Source organism: Anguilla anguilla, chromosome 19 (genome assembly GCF_013347855.1).
Source record: "Anguilla anguilla isolate fAngAng1 chromosome 19, fAngAng1.pri, whole genome shotgun sequence".
Taxonomy (NCBI): Eukaryota; Metazoa; Chordata; class Actinopteri; order Anguilliformes; family Anguillidae; genus Anguilla; species Anguilla anguilla.
In genome coordinates, this window is record NC_049219.1 from 13,039,282 (window position 1) to 13,054,408 (window position 15,127).

The 15,127-nt window shown below is 52.6% G+C and overlaps 1 protein-coding gene across 12 annotated transcripts in view; it reads left to right on the top strand.

Moving 5' to 3' along the window:
- The window catches only part of LOC118219161 (SH3 and multiple ankyrin repeat domains protein 3-like), a 195,274-nt gene that overhangs the window by 162,879 nt on the left and 17,268 nt on the right, over positions 1 to 15,127 (top strand). For 11 of the 12 annotated variants that reach the window (XM_035402114.1, XM_035402117.1, XM_035402119.1 and 8 more), the window contains 6 exons: positions 3,971 to 4,046; positions 8,344 to 8,426; positions 9,575 to 9,699; positions 11,001 to 11,136; positions 13,748 to 13,828; positions 14,695 to 14,718. In XM_035402114.1, the coding sequence (XP_035258005.1) occupies positions 3,971 to 4,046; positions 8,344 to 8,426; positions 9,575 to 9,699; positions 11,001 to 11,136; positions 13,748 to 13,828; positions 14,695 to 14,718 (525 nt within the window). The remainder of the gene's footprint in view (positions 1 to 3,970; positions 4,047 to 8,343; positions 8,427 to 9,574; positions 9,700 to 11,000; positions 11,137 to 13,747; positions 13,829 to 14,694; positions 14,719 to 15,127) is intronic. The other variant, XM_035402121.1, reaches the window with a different exon arrangement.

Below are 15,127 nucleotides of genomic sequence, written 5' to 3' on the forward strand. Positions count from 1 at the left end.
CGAGGGCTCGGACGAGCATCGCGAGAACGCCGAGTAATTAGAGCAATCAGAGCTGCCTTGCTTCTCCTGAAAGTTTTTTTTTTTGTCTTTGACTTCAGAGAGAGAGCGATGGGGGTTCCAGGCTCATATTGCATCGTTAGGTAGAGGAAATCATGGTCATTGTCATTAGGGGGGTAACGATAATGCCTCTAATGAGGCTCCCGTCCTCTCCTGGCGGTGGGGGGGGCGGGGCAGCCATGCGGCAGATAAATGGCAGCACCAGGTGACCACACCCCCCCTCCATTTTCTCTCTCATTCAGGAGAAGAGAGGGAGGGGGAGGGGGGGCGGGGGCGGAGGCAGAGCCTGTGTCCTTCACTCAAGGACAGGCCTGCAGCCCTGCATGGGGGAGACACTGTTGGCATAACAACGGACCCTCCGGCTCCATTCCCAGAGCCGAAAACAGGCCCCTCCCCCCTAGAGCCCGTGTTCTCTAGACTCTCTCTCCAGGTCCTGAGAGCTTGCATTACATTACATTACAGGCATTTAGCAGACCTCATCCATAGCGACTTACACAACTTTTCCCATAGCATATACATTGCATCCATCCATTCATACAGCTGTTTGTGTCTGTGTGTGTGTGTGTGTGTGTGCACCTGTCTGTGTGTGTGTGTGTGTGTGTGCACCTGTCTGTGTGTGTGAACTGCTGAGATTCATTACTCTGTCCTCAAATGGAGGTTAAAGATCCCGTGCATTTCCTGTTGGGCTGCATATACCAAGCTGTGATTGGTCAGGAGCAAAGAATCATTCACGTGCAGGCCATGGACATGGAAAGCCAGAAACCCTCTGTAATGAACCATTAGACTTAAACATTAAAATATGAGTCTGAAACTGGTCCTGTAGTAACCCCCCCACTCCCCCCGCCCTTCCCTAATCCCGGTCTGTTCATGTCTCCTGAGGTGGCCCCTCAGCCATGCTGACGTGCTCTTCTGGCATCTTGGAATCATTTGACGTTCATGAGGAATGTCCCTGCCAAGGGAACTGAAGCTGATTGGCAGGTTGCGAGGTCACCTGACTGCTTGCCTGCCCATCTGCTCCTACTGTCTGATAGTCCTGATGGGAAAACCCGACTGAGCTTCGGCTGATAATATTTGCTCGTTCTGTTCCCTCAGGCGAGTTATTATCAGTCCTGCCCACGTTCGATTGAAATGCCGCAGAAATTGAATTGATGGAGCATATTGAGAAAATGAAAAACGGTGATAGAAATGTATTTTTTGAAAACGCATTATCCTAGACCTACAGCATTAAGCCTCTCCCATGATGCATTATTGCCTCTGAATAGGGCGCAGTGGCTCTCTCCTTGTGTAGCAGCAGCTGAAGCTCTCCATCAGGCTCCCCTGGGCTCTCCCTGGGATTAGTCTGGGATTAGCCTGGGATTAAGGTACAGGACGCCTCCCGAATCCCCGGCGCTGAGTCAGGGGTAGAGCCCCGCCCCCCTTGTGAATGCCAGCACTATGCTCATTTACATATGCTGTAGTGTCAGGAGCTATCTGAGCCCAGCTTGACACTGATGGCGTCCCGTGCCTGAACACAGTGCACAGCTGTGAACATTTAAGGGAATGAGAGATGTTTAAGGGAATGAGGATAGTGTTAAGGGGGTGAGTTCGCCAATAAAAAAATACATGTTGCGTTGCATTTACACTACAATAATTTGGATCAGCAACACTGCAGAATTGGACATGGGTAGAATTGTCTTTTAACAAGCCTTTCTTTAGACCTGCCCAGGAGCAGTGCTTTGGCCCTCCATGTGAGCTCTAGGGTTCCCTCTGCAGCAGTTACTCCTCTAGCCTGCTGGGCTCAGATCAGCATCTCCCCAGTCTCTGCCCAGCATTGCAGCACGCAGGTCTGGGCTCTTGGCTTTCCGTGCTGTGAAAGCCCTTCCCTTTCACGATGGCTGGGTGGCACCGCACCCCTCGGGCGCTGATGGATCGGGAGATGTTTGGGGGTTACCTCCCTTTCAGACGAGGCCCCGGCTGCAGCGCCCCACTGGAGGGGCGTGATGAATGAGCCCCATTACCCTCCCGCCCCAGCCTCGCTCTCTCGCTCGCTCGCTCAGGTGTTTGCCCTTTACTTCCTCTCTCACTGCAGCCTCAGCGCAGCTTTGACAGCACTTCACATCAAAGCCCGCTCCTAACCGTCCAATCAGGATCCGCGTCTGTGCAGCTGCATTACCCCCCCTCTCTCCCTCACCCCCTCTCCACCCACTTGCACCCAATCACCTTGCGTCTGATCACCTTGCACCCAATCACCTTGCGTCTAATCGCCTTGGCCGCTTTGGCGTTGGATGGGGCCGCTCGATGCTCTTTTGCATGCCGTTAGCATAAAGCGCTTCGCCAGCCGCGGATCGCTCCCTTTGATCGTCCTCTCCTCTCCAGCGCTGACAGGAAGTGAAACGCTGACTCATGCGTGGCGGTGTCAGGTCCCGGGGGGAAGGGGGGGGCGACCCCGCGGACGTGATGTCAATGCAGGCAGCGCGTTGGACGCTCCGCGGGTCCTTTCGGCTCCTTGTATGCGCTGTTAGCCATCGCTATCAGGCCCTCCCGTCTTTAAGCTCATCGATTAGAGCCCGGCCTTGAACGACAAATTCATTAAAATGTAAATCAGCAGGGCTGTTTGGGGGTGGAGAGCTGGGTGTGATGTCATAGGAGAGTGGGCGGGGCTGCTGAAGGTAATGCCGGAATGCTGTTGTGACGGACTGAAGCCTTTTCCAACTCTGGGAATGAGTGAATGAAGTTTAATGCATGTTTAATGGGGCCTGTGACCTTGCACTGGGAAAGAGCGAGTAGTAACCCTCCCATTGGCTCCTTTCAGTCCTAAAATGACTAATGGCGCTCTCAGCTGAGGGCTGGGTGACCGTTATAAGAGATGTGAAATTGTCCCTTCCTCTCAGGGTATGAAGGGAATGTGCCCGCGACCTTATTTGTCACGGTGATTCCTGGGCGCTAATGCGAGCGACTAAAAGGACCAAATCACAGTCATTTCTGCCCATTTCTGCCCCCGCTCTTGAGTTGCGTGCTCTCTGATTCTCTCATTGTGAGCAGAGCTAAATATAGCGGCTAATATGGGGGCCCAAAAAAAACTAAAAAAACACACAGGCTGAATCTACGTCAGACAGGTCAGTAAGGCAGTGAAATAAGCTCTGCAGAGACTCTTATTTCAACCAGACAACTTTGCCGTGCCCATACACGGGGGCAGATATCGGTCACAACCCTTTTACCAACCCAATTATTTGAATTGGTTGTTACACGTGTGTGTGTGTGTGTGTGTGAGATGACGCCCATACCCCCCCACCCACCCCCCGGGAGAGGGGGGAGGCTGTTATCAAACAGCTATCAAACCTGACACCACACCCCCCCCCCCCCCCCCCCCCCGTGTCTCAGGAGGCTGCAGCACACGCCAGCAGATCATTAGCTATTGATCTGCCAGACCCGGCCTCAGAATTAAAAACCTGTCGTCCTTGATTAAGTATGCGCCCCTCAGAGAGAGATCTGATCCTGGTGGAATATCATTTCCATGTCATTTCTCTGCGACAACTAAAACAAATAAAATTAAGCAGCTGTACTGGACTGGAGTAATGACTGTTCCTCGTGTATTTTATAGTGCTAAAGTGACTGTGGCTTGTGTGTGTGTGTGTGTGTGTGTACATGGCTTTGTGTGTGTTTCTCAGATCTTGCTGGCAGAAATAATGCGGACTCTGGCTGGATTCCCATGTAGTGAGCAAAGAGTGAGTGAGGTCAGAATAAAGGTAGCTACCTGGCCTGGGGATCAGTGGGGGCAGTGAAGGATCCCCCCAAAAATGCACTCACACCATCCAGCTGAAACCTCTTTCCCCATGAAAGACTGTCCTTCAGCTTAATCAGAAAAGTTTTATGCAAAGAAGCTTTAATGTAGCTGTGCCTTAATGTCAGTTTTGTCTTGTGTTCCCTTGTGCAGAGACGCGAGAAGACAGGACTAAGAGGCTCTTCAGGCACTACACGGTGGGATCCTATGACAACTTCACCTCATACAGGTTAGTGCACCTGGATTAACCCCTTTACACCTGCGCTGCAGGTCTCCTGAGCTCCCGCTCCAAGGCTAAGATTGTAACAGTGGCTCAGTGCTGAAGCTGCTCTTACATCAGTCAGATGCAGGAGAGCTTTGGGGAATACGTGTGTATTCTGTGTATTGATTCATGTGTGTGTATGTGTGTGCCCTCAGGCTCCTGGGTTAAATGTGTTTGTCTCACATTGATTACAAAGCCTGTTTGGGAGAGGTTTTGAAGATTGCGTGGCTAGTGTTTGCGATGCAGACCTGCTGGTTTTGGTGCTCGCTCTGTGTCGGTGCTGAAGGCCCGAGACTACAGTCTTCTGCCCAGAGAATACGGGCCGGTTTGGGGGGGAGACAGGCAGACATGCTCCCCCACCCCCAATGTTTTCGCAGGAATTCACTACTAGACTAGCTATGCTTGTGAGACTTAAGGTTTGAAGGCTAGGTGGTCCAGTATTGCATCTCCCCCAAGGTTGAAATTAAACCTATGCCTGTGGTCAAGAGCCTGATGGCCTCTTCACGATCAGGCCTCTACTATTCCAGCGCTGGCTTTCACTTTGCTCCGGCTGTGACAGCACTCTCAGTGTGGGAGACGGGCCCCATTGAAACACGCAGATGGGATGTCTGTACTCTGAACCTCTGCTGACACCTACTGGCCCAATCTGTCCCTGCGGCTCTTGAGTCTTGCGTTTCTGTGATGGATCGGCGCATGCATTTGTAACCCTGCTCATGGTGCTGTCAGGACCGGGCCCTGTCAGGTCAGGGTTCACTGTGAATTGACTGTGGACAGATCACATTCACAGACACTAATCAAGTCCTTAGACAGCACGGGCTCCTCTCGCCTCTCTATAGCCCCATGCTGATTATAATAAACTACAACTCCCTTCACACCCATCCATCTCCCTTTGAGTCCCCAATGAGTTCACATCCCTCAGACAAGCCACTTTCAAGCTTCAATGTTTATAATAGACAGGAGATTGCTGCACAGCATGCACTTGCGCACACGCACACACACACACACACAGATACACACACAGAGTTCAGTCCTTTGTTATACGCTGGAAAGAATTAAGCTGTGGCTTATTTTAGTGTACCATGGATCATTTCTGTGCAGTCTTGTATGATTGCGCTGTATATGTGCAAATGAATTGTCAGTAGAGACTCCAGCAAGACAGATTCTGTAAATAATGTCACACGCACACACACAAATACACACACACCCTCCCTCCCACACATTAACATGGTGACCATCATGTGATAGCACAATCTCAACATTACTGCATTATTCTGAAGCACTAGGATGCTTCACAGTAATGAAGTCGCAGGGTGAGCCAATAAAGCAGGTGACTGCTGGTTTTCTGTGTTCTGTTTAAGGTCAATTTATTCATGAAAACCGCAATTCCTTCGTGACCTTTTTCACATCGGTGAGATGCACGCAATCACGTTGAACGCCCCCCAAGTTAATTGAGTGTGTGCTTAAAAAAAAAAAACGCTTGGATGGATTGTTTATCTTCTTTTTTTTTCTTCTATTTTTTTTCAGTTTTGCTTGTTCTCCTCACTGCACGGTGTAAAGCCATTCCATGTTTGGTTGTTCCCGCCAGTTAACCCTGGGCGAAAAGTAATCTAAAAGCTGTGGCACCACAGTGCTGTATGTGTAGCTTTAAGTAAAAACGCACAGGCTGGCGGGGACTAATGAGGCAGTCGCTGCTCATTGAGCAGCCATTTAAAGTCACACCTAATCTAATATCAGGTCCACAGTGCTTTGCGGTTTTTTTTGTTTTTTTTCCCCTGGAATGTTCCTAATCTAATCCTGTTTCGGGGTGTGCAAAAGCGGGCGACACTGTAACTCGATGAAGCGCCCGCGCGCTGCAGCACGCTCGCTGTATCGCGTGGCCGTTTGTGCTGACTTGCAGAATGTGCCGCAGGTCTAACCCGTTTACGCTGGGGCTAACGCCGCCGTGCGCTGAATACTAATCAGCCGTACCTTCGCCGTGCTACGTGTCTGCGGTTAGCGAGGACAGATGCTTGTTGTGAATGGGCCTCCCTGGCTTTTTTCTTCTTCTGTGAGATGCATAGGAGCCCTTGCGACAGCTAAAGCTGAGGCCGGGCAGAGGGATACGCTTCGGCGTGGCGCGGTCCCTCGGTGATTAATGCCGCGCTCCGGGGGAAATGGCTTCATTCCCGCTCCGCAGCCCGGCTCTTTGGCGGGCCTTGAAAAGGCGCATCAATCTTCGTGGGCCCCGTTTAAAACGCCAGGAAACAGCCGGACCAAACGGCTTCTCTGAGAAATCCGTCTTCTCTCCTCTCTCCGCCACTCAAGTGTATGAGTGCTCGCCGTCTTCCCAATATGAAAACTGATGCTTTCAGCCTTCCTCGCCAAGGGGTTGTCCCTCGCTCTCTCTCTCTCTGACACTCCATTACGGGAACTACTTGAAGGATTTTTAACATACGCATAACGGAAGTGACATCACAAGCGAAAGTGAAATCGCTCCCTACGGCACTGTGCTCACGAACGCCTCACTAAATCATCCAAGCATTACCTTGTCACCAGAAAGCTGTCAGCCTCTCGATCTGCCAGGGAGGTGGGGGGTTGGAGTGGGGGGGGGAGGGAGGGAGGGAGGGCAAACCCCTTTTTTGAAGCGATTGTAGCCAGAAAATGTTAGCACTTCCTGTTAGCACAAACACTAATTTAGAACCTCACACGCGTGTGTCCCGGTTACTTCCGCCAGGGCGTCTGATGAGATGAAGTCAGACAATTGAATCATTAGTAATTTATATAACTGATGCATCATGGTCCAATTAGGCCTGGCGTCACTTGTGATAAATTAGAGCGAAGCAAACGGGGATTCAGAGGGGAGTGGCCGTAACGAACACCAATCAGGGATCAGAGGAACTCATATTCCCCTGCAAACGGCTGCTTAATGGATTTCCAGTCCTTTCTCCCGCGTGATTGCAGTCAATCGCATTGATTGTTTGCCAGACGCGTTAATTGGAATTGGCCCAAGGTCAGATATACTGTAGTAAATCACAGCACAAGAGAGAGAGGGAGTATTATTCATCAACTGAACACTTTTATTTAATAAAAAAATATTTTATTGAATTAATGTTTTTGCACTACCACAAATATAGCATGACAGGAGTTTTTGTTTAGGTTCATTAATATTGAAATGTTTTTTTATTAAATATTCAAGGTGAATGTTTTATTACTGCTGGTATTCTTCCCGTTAAATCTTTTTCCCTGCGCTCTAAAGGTTATATATTTTATGCTGACCCCACGTGTGTCTTGCTGAATGCAATCGATGCATTGTGTCGTTCGGTCTCGTAGGATAACCAACCAACAGTGCCTTCAGCAGAAACAGTTGTGTTCTTCCCCCTATAACATTGCATAATGTCCAATATCACCGGCATTTCACAGAATGCACTTGGCCCTCGCAGCATGAGTCACTTAAGCACTCGTTTCCTGTCACAGTGGCTTCATTCTATTATCTTCTATTATCTTTCCCTCCCTCCCTCTTCTCTCTCTCTTCTCTTCTCTCATTCACGCTCCCCTTTTTCTTGAATGGTCTCCCCACCCGTCTCTCTCCTCCTTCCTCTCTTTCTCTTCCTCTGGAATCCTTCCTTCTCTTTTCCCATCTCCTGGACTCCCCCTCTCCACCGACTGCCCCCCCCCCCCCCCCATCCGTGACTCATTCCTCCGTGGGGGAGACGGCTGTGTACACTTCACAGGAGGGTGTGTGTGTGCGTATGGGGGGGGGGGGGGGTTTCGCTGCCTGTTTCTCTGCTGCTGCCTGTCAGAAATCAGCGGGCGATGATCCTGTCAGACTCGGGGCTACTGCTGCCGCTACACTGGGGAAGAGGGTGTGTGTGTTTCAGATCCTCTCGTCTCCTCTCTCTGTCTCTCTCTCTCTGTCTGTCTGTCTCTTTCTCTCTCTTTCTGGAGATGAAAAGATTTGTGTAGAGGCTGGCTTATCACAGAGGTTCAGCCTGAAGAGGTCACCCTCCACTCCACAAAGCTTTCATTTTGATTGGTCCTTTTACAAAGAGAGGAAGGGAGTAGGAGATGGAGGAGTAGAAGGTGGTGGAGGAGGAGTAGGAGCTGGTGAAGGAGGAGATGGAGGAGTAGGAGGTGGTGGAGGAGGAGGTGGTGAAGGAGGAGGAGTAGGAGGAGTAGGAGTAGGAGGTGGTAGAGGCTGTGGGTATGCAGTGCCACCCTCTACACTCCATTTTTTCCCGCCATGGTGCTCAGCTCTGACCTGGCGACCTCTTCTTCCCCCCCCCAGCGATTACATCATCGAGGAGAAGAGTGCTGTCCTGCAGAAGAAGGAGAGCGAGGGATTTGGATTCGTGCTCCGAGGGGCGAAAGGTAAGGCCAGCCCTTCCTCCCTTCCTCCGCCCCGCCCGCAGCTCTGCCTGGCTGGGCTTCCTCAGCCTGGAGCAGACATCAGCCGACATCATCACGTCCCCTTATTTTACTCTCTCTGAGAGACAGGCCAGCTCACCGTTGCCTTGGCGATGTCACCTGCTGCAGAGTTTGATTAAAGAGCAGAGTGGATCTTGAGCCCTGCACACCGGTATTCAACAGCTGGTGTGTGTGAATGCCAGGGGCTGCGGTTTGGGCAGGGAGCCCGTGTGCGCTGGGACAGGGGCCCTGGGCCCGGGGTCAGGGGTCAGGGGTCAGGTATCAGGGGCTCGGCCAGCTGACAGAAGCTTGGCCGCGGGTCAGGGGTGTGTCTGGCCCTGGTGGCCCCACACTGGGAAACAGGGACCCCCAAACCCATCTGTTCCCCGCACGGAGAGCCAGAGAGGAAGAGATGGACACGCAAGACAGCACTCATCTCCTCCACTCGTTACAAAAATTGAATAAGGATATTGCCTCGTCAGGGAGAATAAAAATAATTCTATTACGATTTTAGAAAAGAGGGGTTGAATGCAAACTCTGTAGTGTATAGATATTAGTTCATAGGCAACATCAAAGCAATGCTCAGTCAAAGTCAAAAGTGAGCCCCCACAACAAAGGGGCGATGAGGCCAATGCAGGTATCAGTCTGCAGCCCCCCACCCACCCCCCCTCCTCCGTACCCGAGCGCTTTATCTCTGTGTCAAGCGCGTGACATCTTCCTTGTTCTGCCGGTAACTATAGTAACGTGCAGCAGTGCAGCCGGCGGGTTCTCACGCGGAGCGAGGCTCTGGGCTGCGAGGGGGGGTGTGAGTAATGAGCACCGGGGGCTTTCAGCTTCTCTTTCAAAGACCCTTAAAAGTCGTCTCAAGAGGGGAGGAGTGGAGGTCTTAAAACGAGACTCTGAGCTCTGGAGCTGAAGGAGAACCAGCACCAGGCTGGCCCTGTCTCCAGGTATCTGCTAACAGATGGCGTTTTACTGAGCACTGTGAACACTGTGCGTTTACTGTTTTCAGGCAGTGTTCGTTTGGCCATGAGAAAAAAAAATATGCTTGACTGTTTTCAATTCTGTCGGTTCCCCTGTTTTAAGTCACCCGACTGTTTGTCTTTTCCCAGCGGAGACGCCCATCGAGGAGTTCACGCCCACGCCGGCCTTCCCCGCGCTGCAGTACCTGGAGTCCGTGGATGTGGAGGGCGTGGCCTGGAGGGCGGGGCTTCGGACGGGAGACTTCCTCATTGAGGTAAAGCCACCCCCCCCGTTTCTGTCCTCCCCCCCTAACCCCCATACACAGGCAGTTCATAATGTTATCTTCCCCAAACTCTCAGGTTATGCAACAACAGTCTGGACCGTAAGATAGTGGGATTAATAGTGTGCACCGTGCTGGCCGAGCTGTAGCTGCATCAGTGTGATCTATCCAATGGCGCGTAGCTGCGTGATGGGTTAGAATATTGATGAGCTGCCTGGTCCCAGCTTGCGTTACAGCCTGACACGAGGCTCCTCCCCCTCCCCTGTCAGTCAGCCATGATGTAGGCAGCAGCTGGGAGCTGGGCTGTCGCCAGACGGTGCTTCTCACCTGTGTCTTACCGGCAGTCGCCATGACAACACTCGGCCCCCACAGGAGGTGGAACGGCAAGAGCCGCACTTGCCTCCCCGTTTGGCTAGTTTCTGAAAACCTTCAGCCAATAGGAGCCTTTCCCCGAGACCGTGAAGCTGAACCTGCTTGGTACAGCAGCTCTGGCGCTGTTCAGCTCCGTTAGTGGGGTGTAAACGTGTGGTGGATTTTTTTGCAGGTAAACTTTCGATTGTTGTCACTGTGCCTTTGTTGCAGTGTTCAGAGGTCATTCTGATCTGGGGCGCGCTTTGTGCCGTAAGACCTCTCGGGGTGTGAGGCAGAGACGGGGTGTCACGCCTGTAAATAGGTCAGCTGATCAGCGCGCAGACAGATGCTTCTTAAGATGCTGTGCACCTCGATGACTCAGAGCAGCTCTGTGAACTCAGGTGTGCTCAACATCTTACAGCATCAGCACTGTAGAACACTCTGCTGTCCTCCTTCCAGGTCCACGGTGTGCAGCCAGGCAGGAGGGACACCTGCTGCTCTCCATCGCTCCTCTCCTGATGAGCGTCATTTTTTAAAATCCACCTCATCAGATTCATGCAGATAGGAGCGAGAGACACAAACGCTGAGAGAAAAAGATATAACCAAAAAATGCCCGAAATGATCCCAAAAAAGCGAGAGTGAAAATGTGCGTTAGGGGGGTGCAGCTGTGTCCTACTGCCTGGTACACAGAACAGAACAGAATGCTCCCTTCTCTGGGGAAAAAAAAATTCATTGAAATTTAGCGCGAACTGCAGAAGCAGACATGTTCCTGTGAGTTTTGAGCTTGGCTGTCTCTGCTGCCCTGATTATGCTTCTCTCCTGCCCCCCTGGAGAGATCGGCACGTCCCCGCTATGGCTGGCTGCTGTTCTGACGCAGTGCGCCTACAGGCGTGTGCTGCCCCCCCCCCCCAATACTGACCGCTCCTCTCGTCCCGCCCGCACAGGTGAACGGGGTCAACGTGGTGAAGGTGGGGCACAAGCAGGTGGTCTCCCTAATCCGGCAGGGGGGCAACCATCTCCTCATGAAGGTGGTCTCTGTCACCCGCAAGCCCGAATCGGAGGAGGTGGTCCGCAAGAAAGGTGAGCTTCCATCCGTAACATCTGGGGGGGGAGGGGTTTGCAGGCTGGCCAGGCGGTGGCGCTGTTTCCACAGAGCAGTGGCATAGCCCAGTCTGGGAGCGATAGGAGGGGGTGGCAGAATGTGTGCGGAGAGCCTGCCCTGGCAGCGTGTGTCTGTGGGTGGGATGAATACTCATTTCATAAACCGTGCAGAACATTGTGCCGAAATGCGTTTAGAGAGTGAGAAGCAGACTAGTTTCTGTGTCTCTCTCCCTCCTTACCATCCCTGCCCCCCCAGCCAGGACAAGAGGCCATGTGTGTGTTTTGGGGGGGGGGGTGTGGGAGGGGGGCGCTCTCAGTCAGATGGGGTAGCGCTGACCTAGTTCAGCAGCAGTGGTTCTGGCGGCAGGACAGACACCAGACAGCAGCCGCTCCCTCTCTCTCTCTCTCTCGTTCTCTCTCTCGCACACACACACGCACACACACACACACACACACGCATCGCCACTCCAGCCCTGGATACCAGGAGCAAAGAGAGAGAGCAGCTGGGGGGATCAGCCATCTCTGACAGGAGCCTTAGCTCCACTAGCGGCTGGTCTCCGGGAGACGCCAGGAGTAAGCAGTGCGATGCTGGATTCTCAATCCTGCTCTCAGCCTCGGTATCTGCAGTCACTTCAGTGTCGCGTTTTATCTTCGGTCTGTGATGTAGATTTTGTTATCTAATAAGGAGACGACTTGGCTAGTGGCTGCTGAAGAACAGAGGCAACCGACTATCGGCTGAATTCTTTTTTCTGCTCTCCGCCCATCGCTTGACCCTGTTACCGGACGCTCATGGGAAATGGAGTCTATAAGGCGGACTCTCTTCAGTCCTTGAGGTCGGGGGAAACGCTGGTTTTGTAGCGGGTGTAGCGCAAGGGTGCGGGACCTCTTTTTCGGCTGCGGACAGCGTAACGGGACAGCCACGCATCTGCAGGTCCGCCGTCCCACGCAGCAGGGCTGTCTGAGCTCCAGGCTGTTCCTCCAGGACAGGGTGGAGGCCGCGTCAGAAGGGCAGGAGGAGGGAGCCTTCGTGTAGGGTGACCCTGGAGAGCAGAGGGGCTGTCTGCTGGGACTGGAGCCCTCCATTTGGACTGAGACCACAGGCTTGATTTCACCCAGAGGAAGCTGCTCTGTGGGGCCCCCCACCGCCTGGCAGTCTGACCTGCAGGAGGCGCCACTGAGCCCCAGACCTCTGCACGGACTTCACTTCTGCAGCCTCACAGGGCCGGACTGCGCCTCAAACAGAGCGGAGGGAGCCGTAGCAGGAAGTCACAGTTTGGATCCGCTTCAGTTTACGGCTGAGAAGGGGATGCTGCTCTGCTTGGATAGCACCTCCTCTTGAGTGAATGCAGAGGTTTTGTGACTGTGCCCTGTTGCAGTTTTTACCCCTGTCTTTCCAGGCAGGTCATGTGAAAATGTGTGTTGCGTGAGCCGCCAGAGGACAGCAGAAGTTGGTGTGGCTCTGTGTAACTCTGAAGCTGTGTGGCTCTGTGTGGCTCTGTGTGACTCTGAAGCTGTGCCTGTGTTAAGCGCTGTGCTCCTTCGGTCCCTGCGCTGGCACACCCACCGCCCGGCTGGAGGAATTCAGCGTTTCCCAGCTCTCACAGGGCTCACCCCTCCCACCGCGGTTACCATGGTTACTCTAATGAATGCTTAAATACAGCTTTGCAATAGGGCCTTGGAAATTCAGTTCTATTTCTTTTCTCTCTCTTTTTTTTCCACCTCCTTCTTTCTCAGTCTCAATATTCCCTCTCTCTCTCTCTCGGTTTGCGATGTACACTAAGGAAGGGATCAAATATTTGCAAACGCTGAATAACCGGTGGAGACGGCTGTCGGTGTAGCGGGGTTGTGCGGCGCTCTCCGCCTGTTCCTTTTCCTTCGCCAAGGTCGCCGGGTCCCCCGCGCGTTCGTCAGCGGCGCCACGGAGAAACGGTTCCTCCCGGCAGCGCGGAAAAGAAGACGACGACGACTTGCTTCTCCCGAGCTCATTTCACGGAGCGTAAAAACGCAGTTTTTCCTCTTCCAGCTGTCGCTCTGAGAAGCGGGAACACGTGCAGCCGGCAGCTCTGCGAGCTCGGCTGTGATTCGGGCGACGCTGATGGGTGTGTAAGAGCGGCGAGCTCGGCTGTGATTCGGGCGACGCTGATGGGTGTGTAAGAGCGGCGAGCTCGGCTGTGATTTGGGCGGCGCTGATGGGTGTGTAAGAGCGGCATGTCTCGGGGCCGCTGTGTTTGTGAGCGCGTGGCTTGTAAAGGAGGCTGTGAAGACTGGGCTTCTCTGCACCCGCTCTGGTTTAAAGCACTCTCAGCGGAGGTGGATGTAGTTGTGAGCTCCAGCTTTGGGCCTGTCGGGACCACCAGGCGCTCGGCTCCATAAGGGGGGGGGGGGTCACGCGGAGCTCTTCGGGAAGCCATGAAGAAGTCCGGGGCCAGCCGGCGGCTGAGCCGGGTGCTGCGGCAGTGCGAGGCGTCCAGCTCGCCACAGTACGACCAGATCCTGGCCGTGAAGAAGGGGCGGAGCCTGCGCCTGGGCGGGGCCCGCAGGGTCCTGCAGGGGAAGCCCAAAGAGTCCTCACCCTCCCTTTTCTCCGCAGCGCCCCCGCCCCCCAAGAGGGCCCCCAGCACCACGCTCACGCTGCGCTCCAAGTCCATGACGGCCGAGCTGGAGGAGCTGGGTGAGTCTGACCCCCGACCTCTGACCTCTAACCCTTAACCCCTAATCTTAACCCCTTACATTTAACCCCTAACTATTTACCTCTTACATTTACCCCTACCCTAACCCCTAACCCCTAACCTCTAACCTCTTGCAGTACATTTAACCCCTACCCTAACGTAAAACCCTAATTTGAAACTGCTCTCCCCATCTATGCATGTGAATAAGAGACTGCTTACTGAAATATAGCTTGTAAGATCCTGTAGTGATAAATGAACTAATTAATTAAATAGCAAATTCCCCTTATGTCCATAATGTCCCATGAGGGTTTTTCAGTTGATTAAACTGAGTTTAAATTAACTTACAGTGTACAGTACATGCATCTTTACATGAGTCTCTTCATTCAGCTCTTTGTATTGTGTGATATTTTGGGGGTGTGGTCTTGATTGTGAACTTCTTATTGTGAGCATAAAAATAGGTGTAAGGTCTCATCTCACAGTACTATCTGTCATGCATCTTTTTTGTGAGGTTACGTCCGTTAGGTATTTTACTGTTTAATTATCCTACAGCTGGAATGTTTTTCTTAGACAAACCAATGTAGCCACTTCCTGACAACACATCAAACATTCTTTGGAACATTTTTAAAATGATAAAAGCACTTTTTTTGTGATACAAAAACATGGTAAGGAAGCACTCGGAGTGCAGAAACGAGCTGAACCGTTTCCCAGAGACAGTAAGACGCAGTTCCTGTGGTAAGGCGGTGTAATAACTCGAACCCTGCTTGTGCCTGGGGGGGTGAGCCAGTGCGCCGCGCGCCTGACTGAGCTGCCCTCCCCCCCCACACCCTGAACGAGCAATCAGCCGCTTCTCTCCCTTATTCCCCACAAGCTTCCGCGCGGAGGAGGCGAGGGGGTGAGTGGCGTCCGGCCGCTGTGATTACTGACACGACCTTACGCCAGGCCCGCTGTCTGACTTACAGACACTACATCATATTACAGGCATTTAGCAGACGCTCTTATCCAGAGCCACTTACACAACTTTTTACATTTACATTGCATCCATTTATACAGCTGGATCTATACAATGCAGGTTACGTACCTTACTCAAGGGCACAAAGGTAGTGTACTTGGGAATCGAACCTATGACCTTCATGTTAAAGGACCAGCTCTTTGTCCATTATACTACACGGCCACCCCTAGATTGTTGTTGCTGATTTAAACGGTGTCGATTGCGGTCGGTGAATACAGCATGCTTCTTTCTCACGGGGGTTAGATGGGTGTTGTTAAAGTAAGCGCTGGCCCGTGCAGCGGTGAGCCGCTGA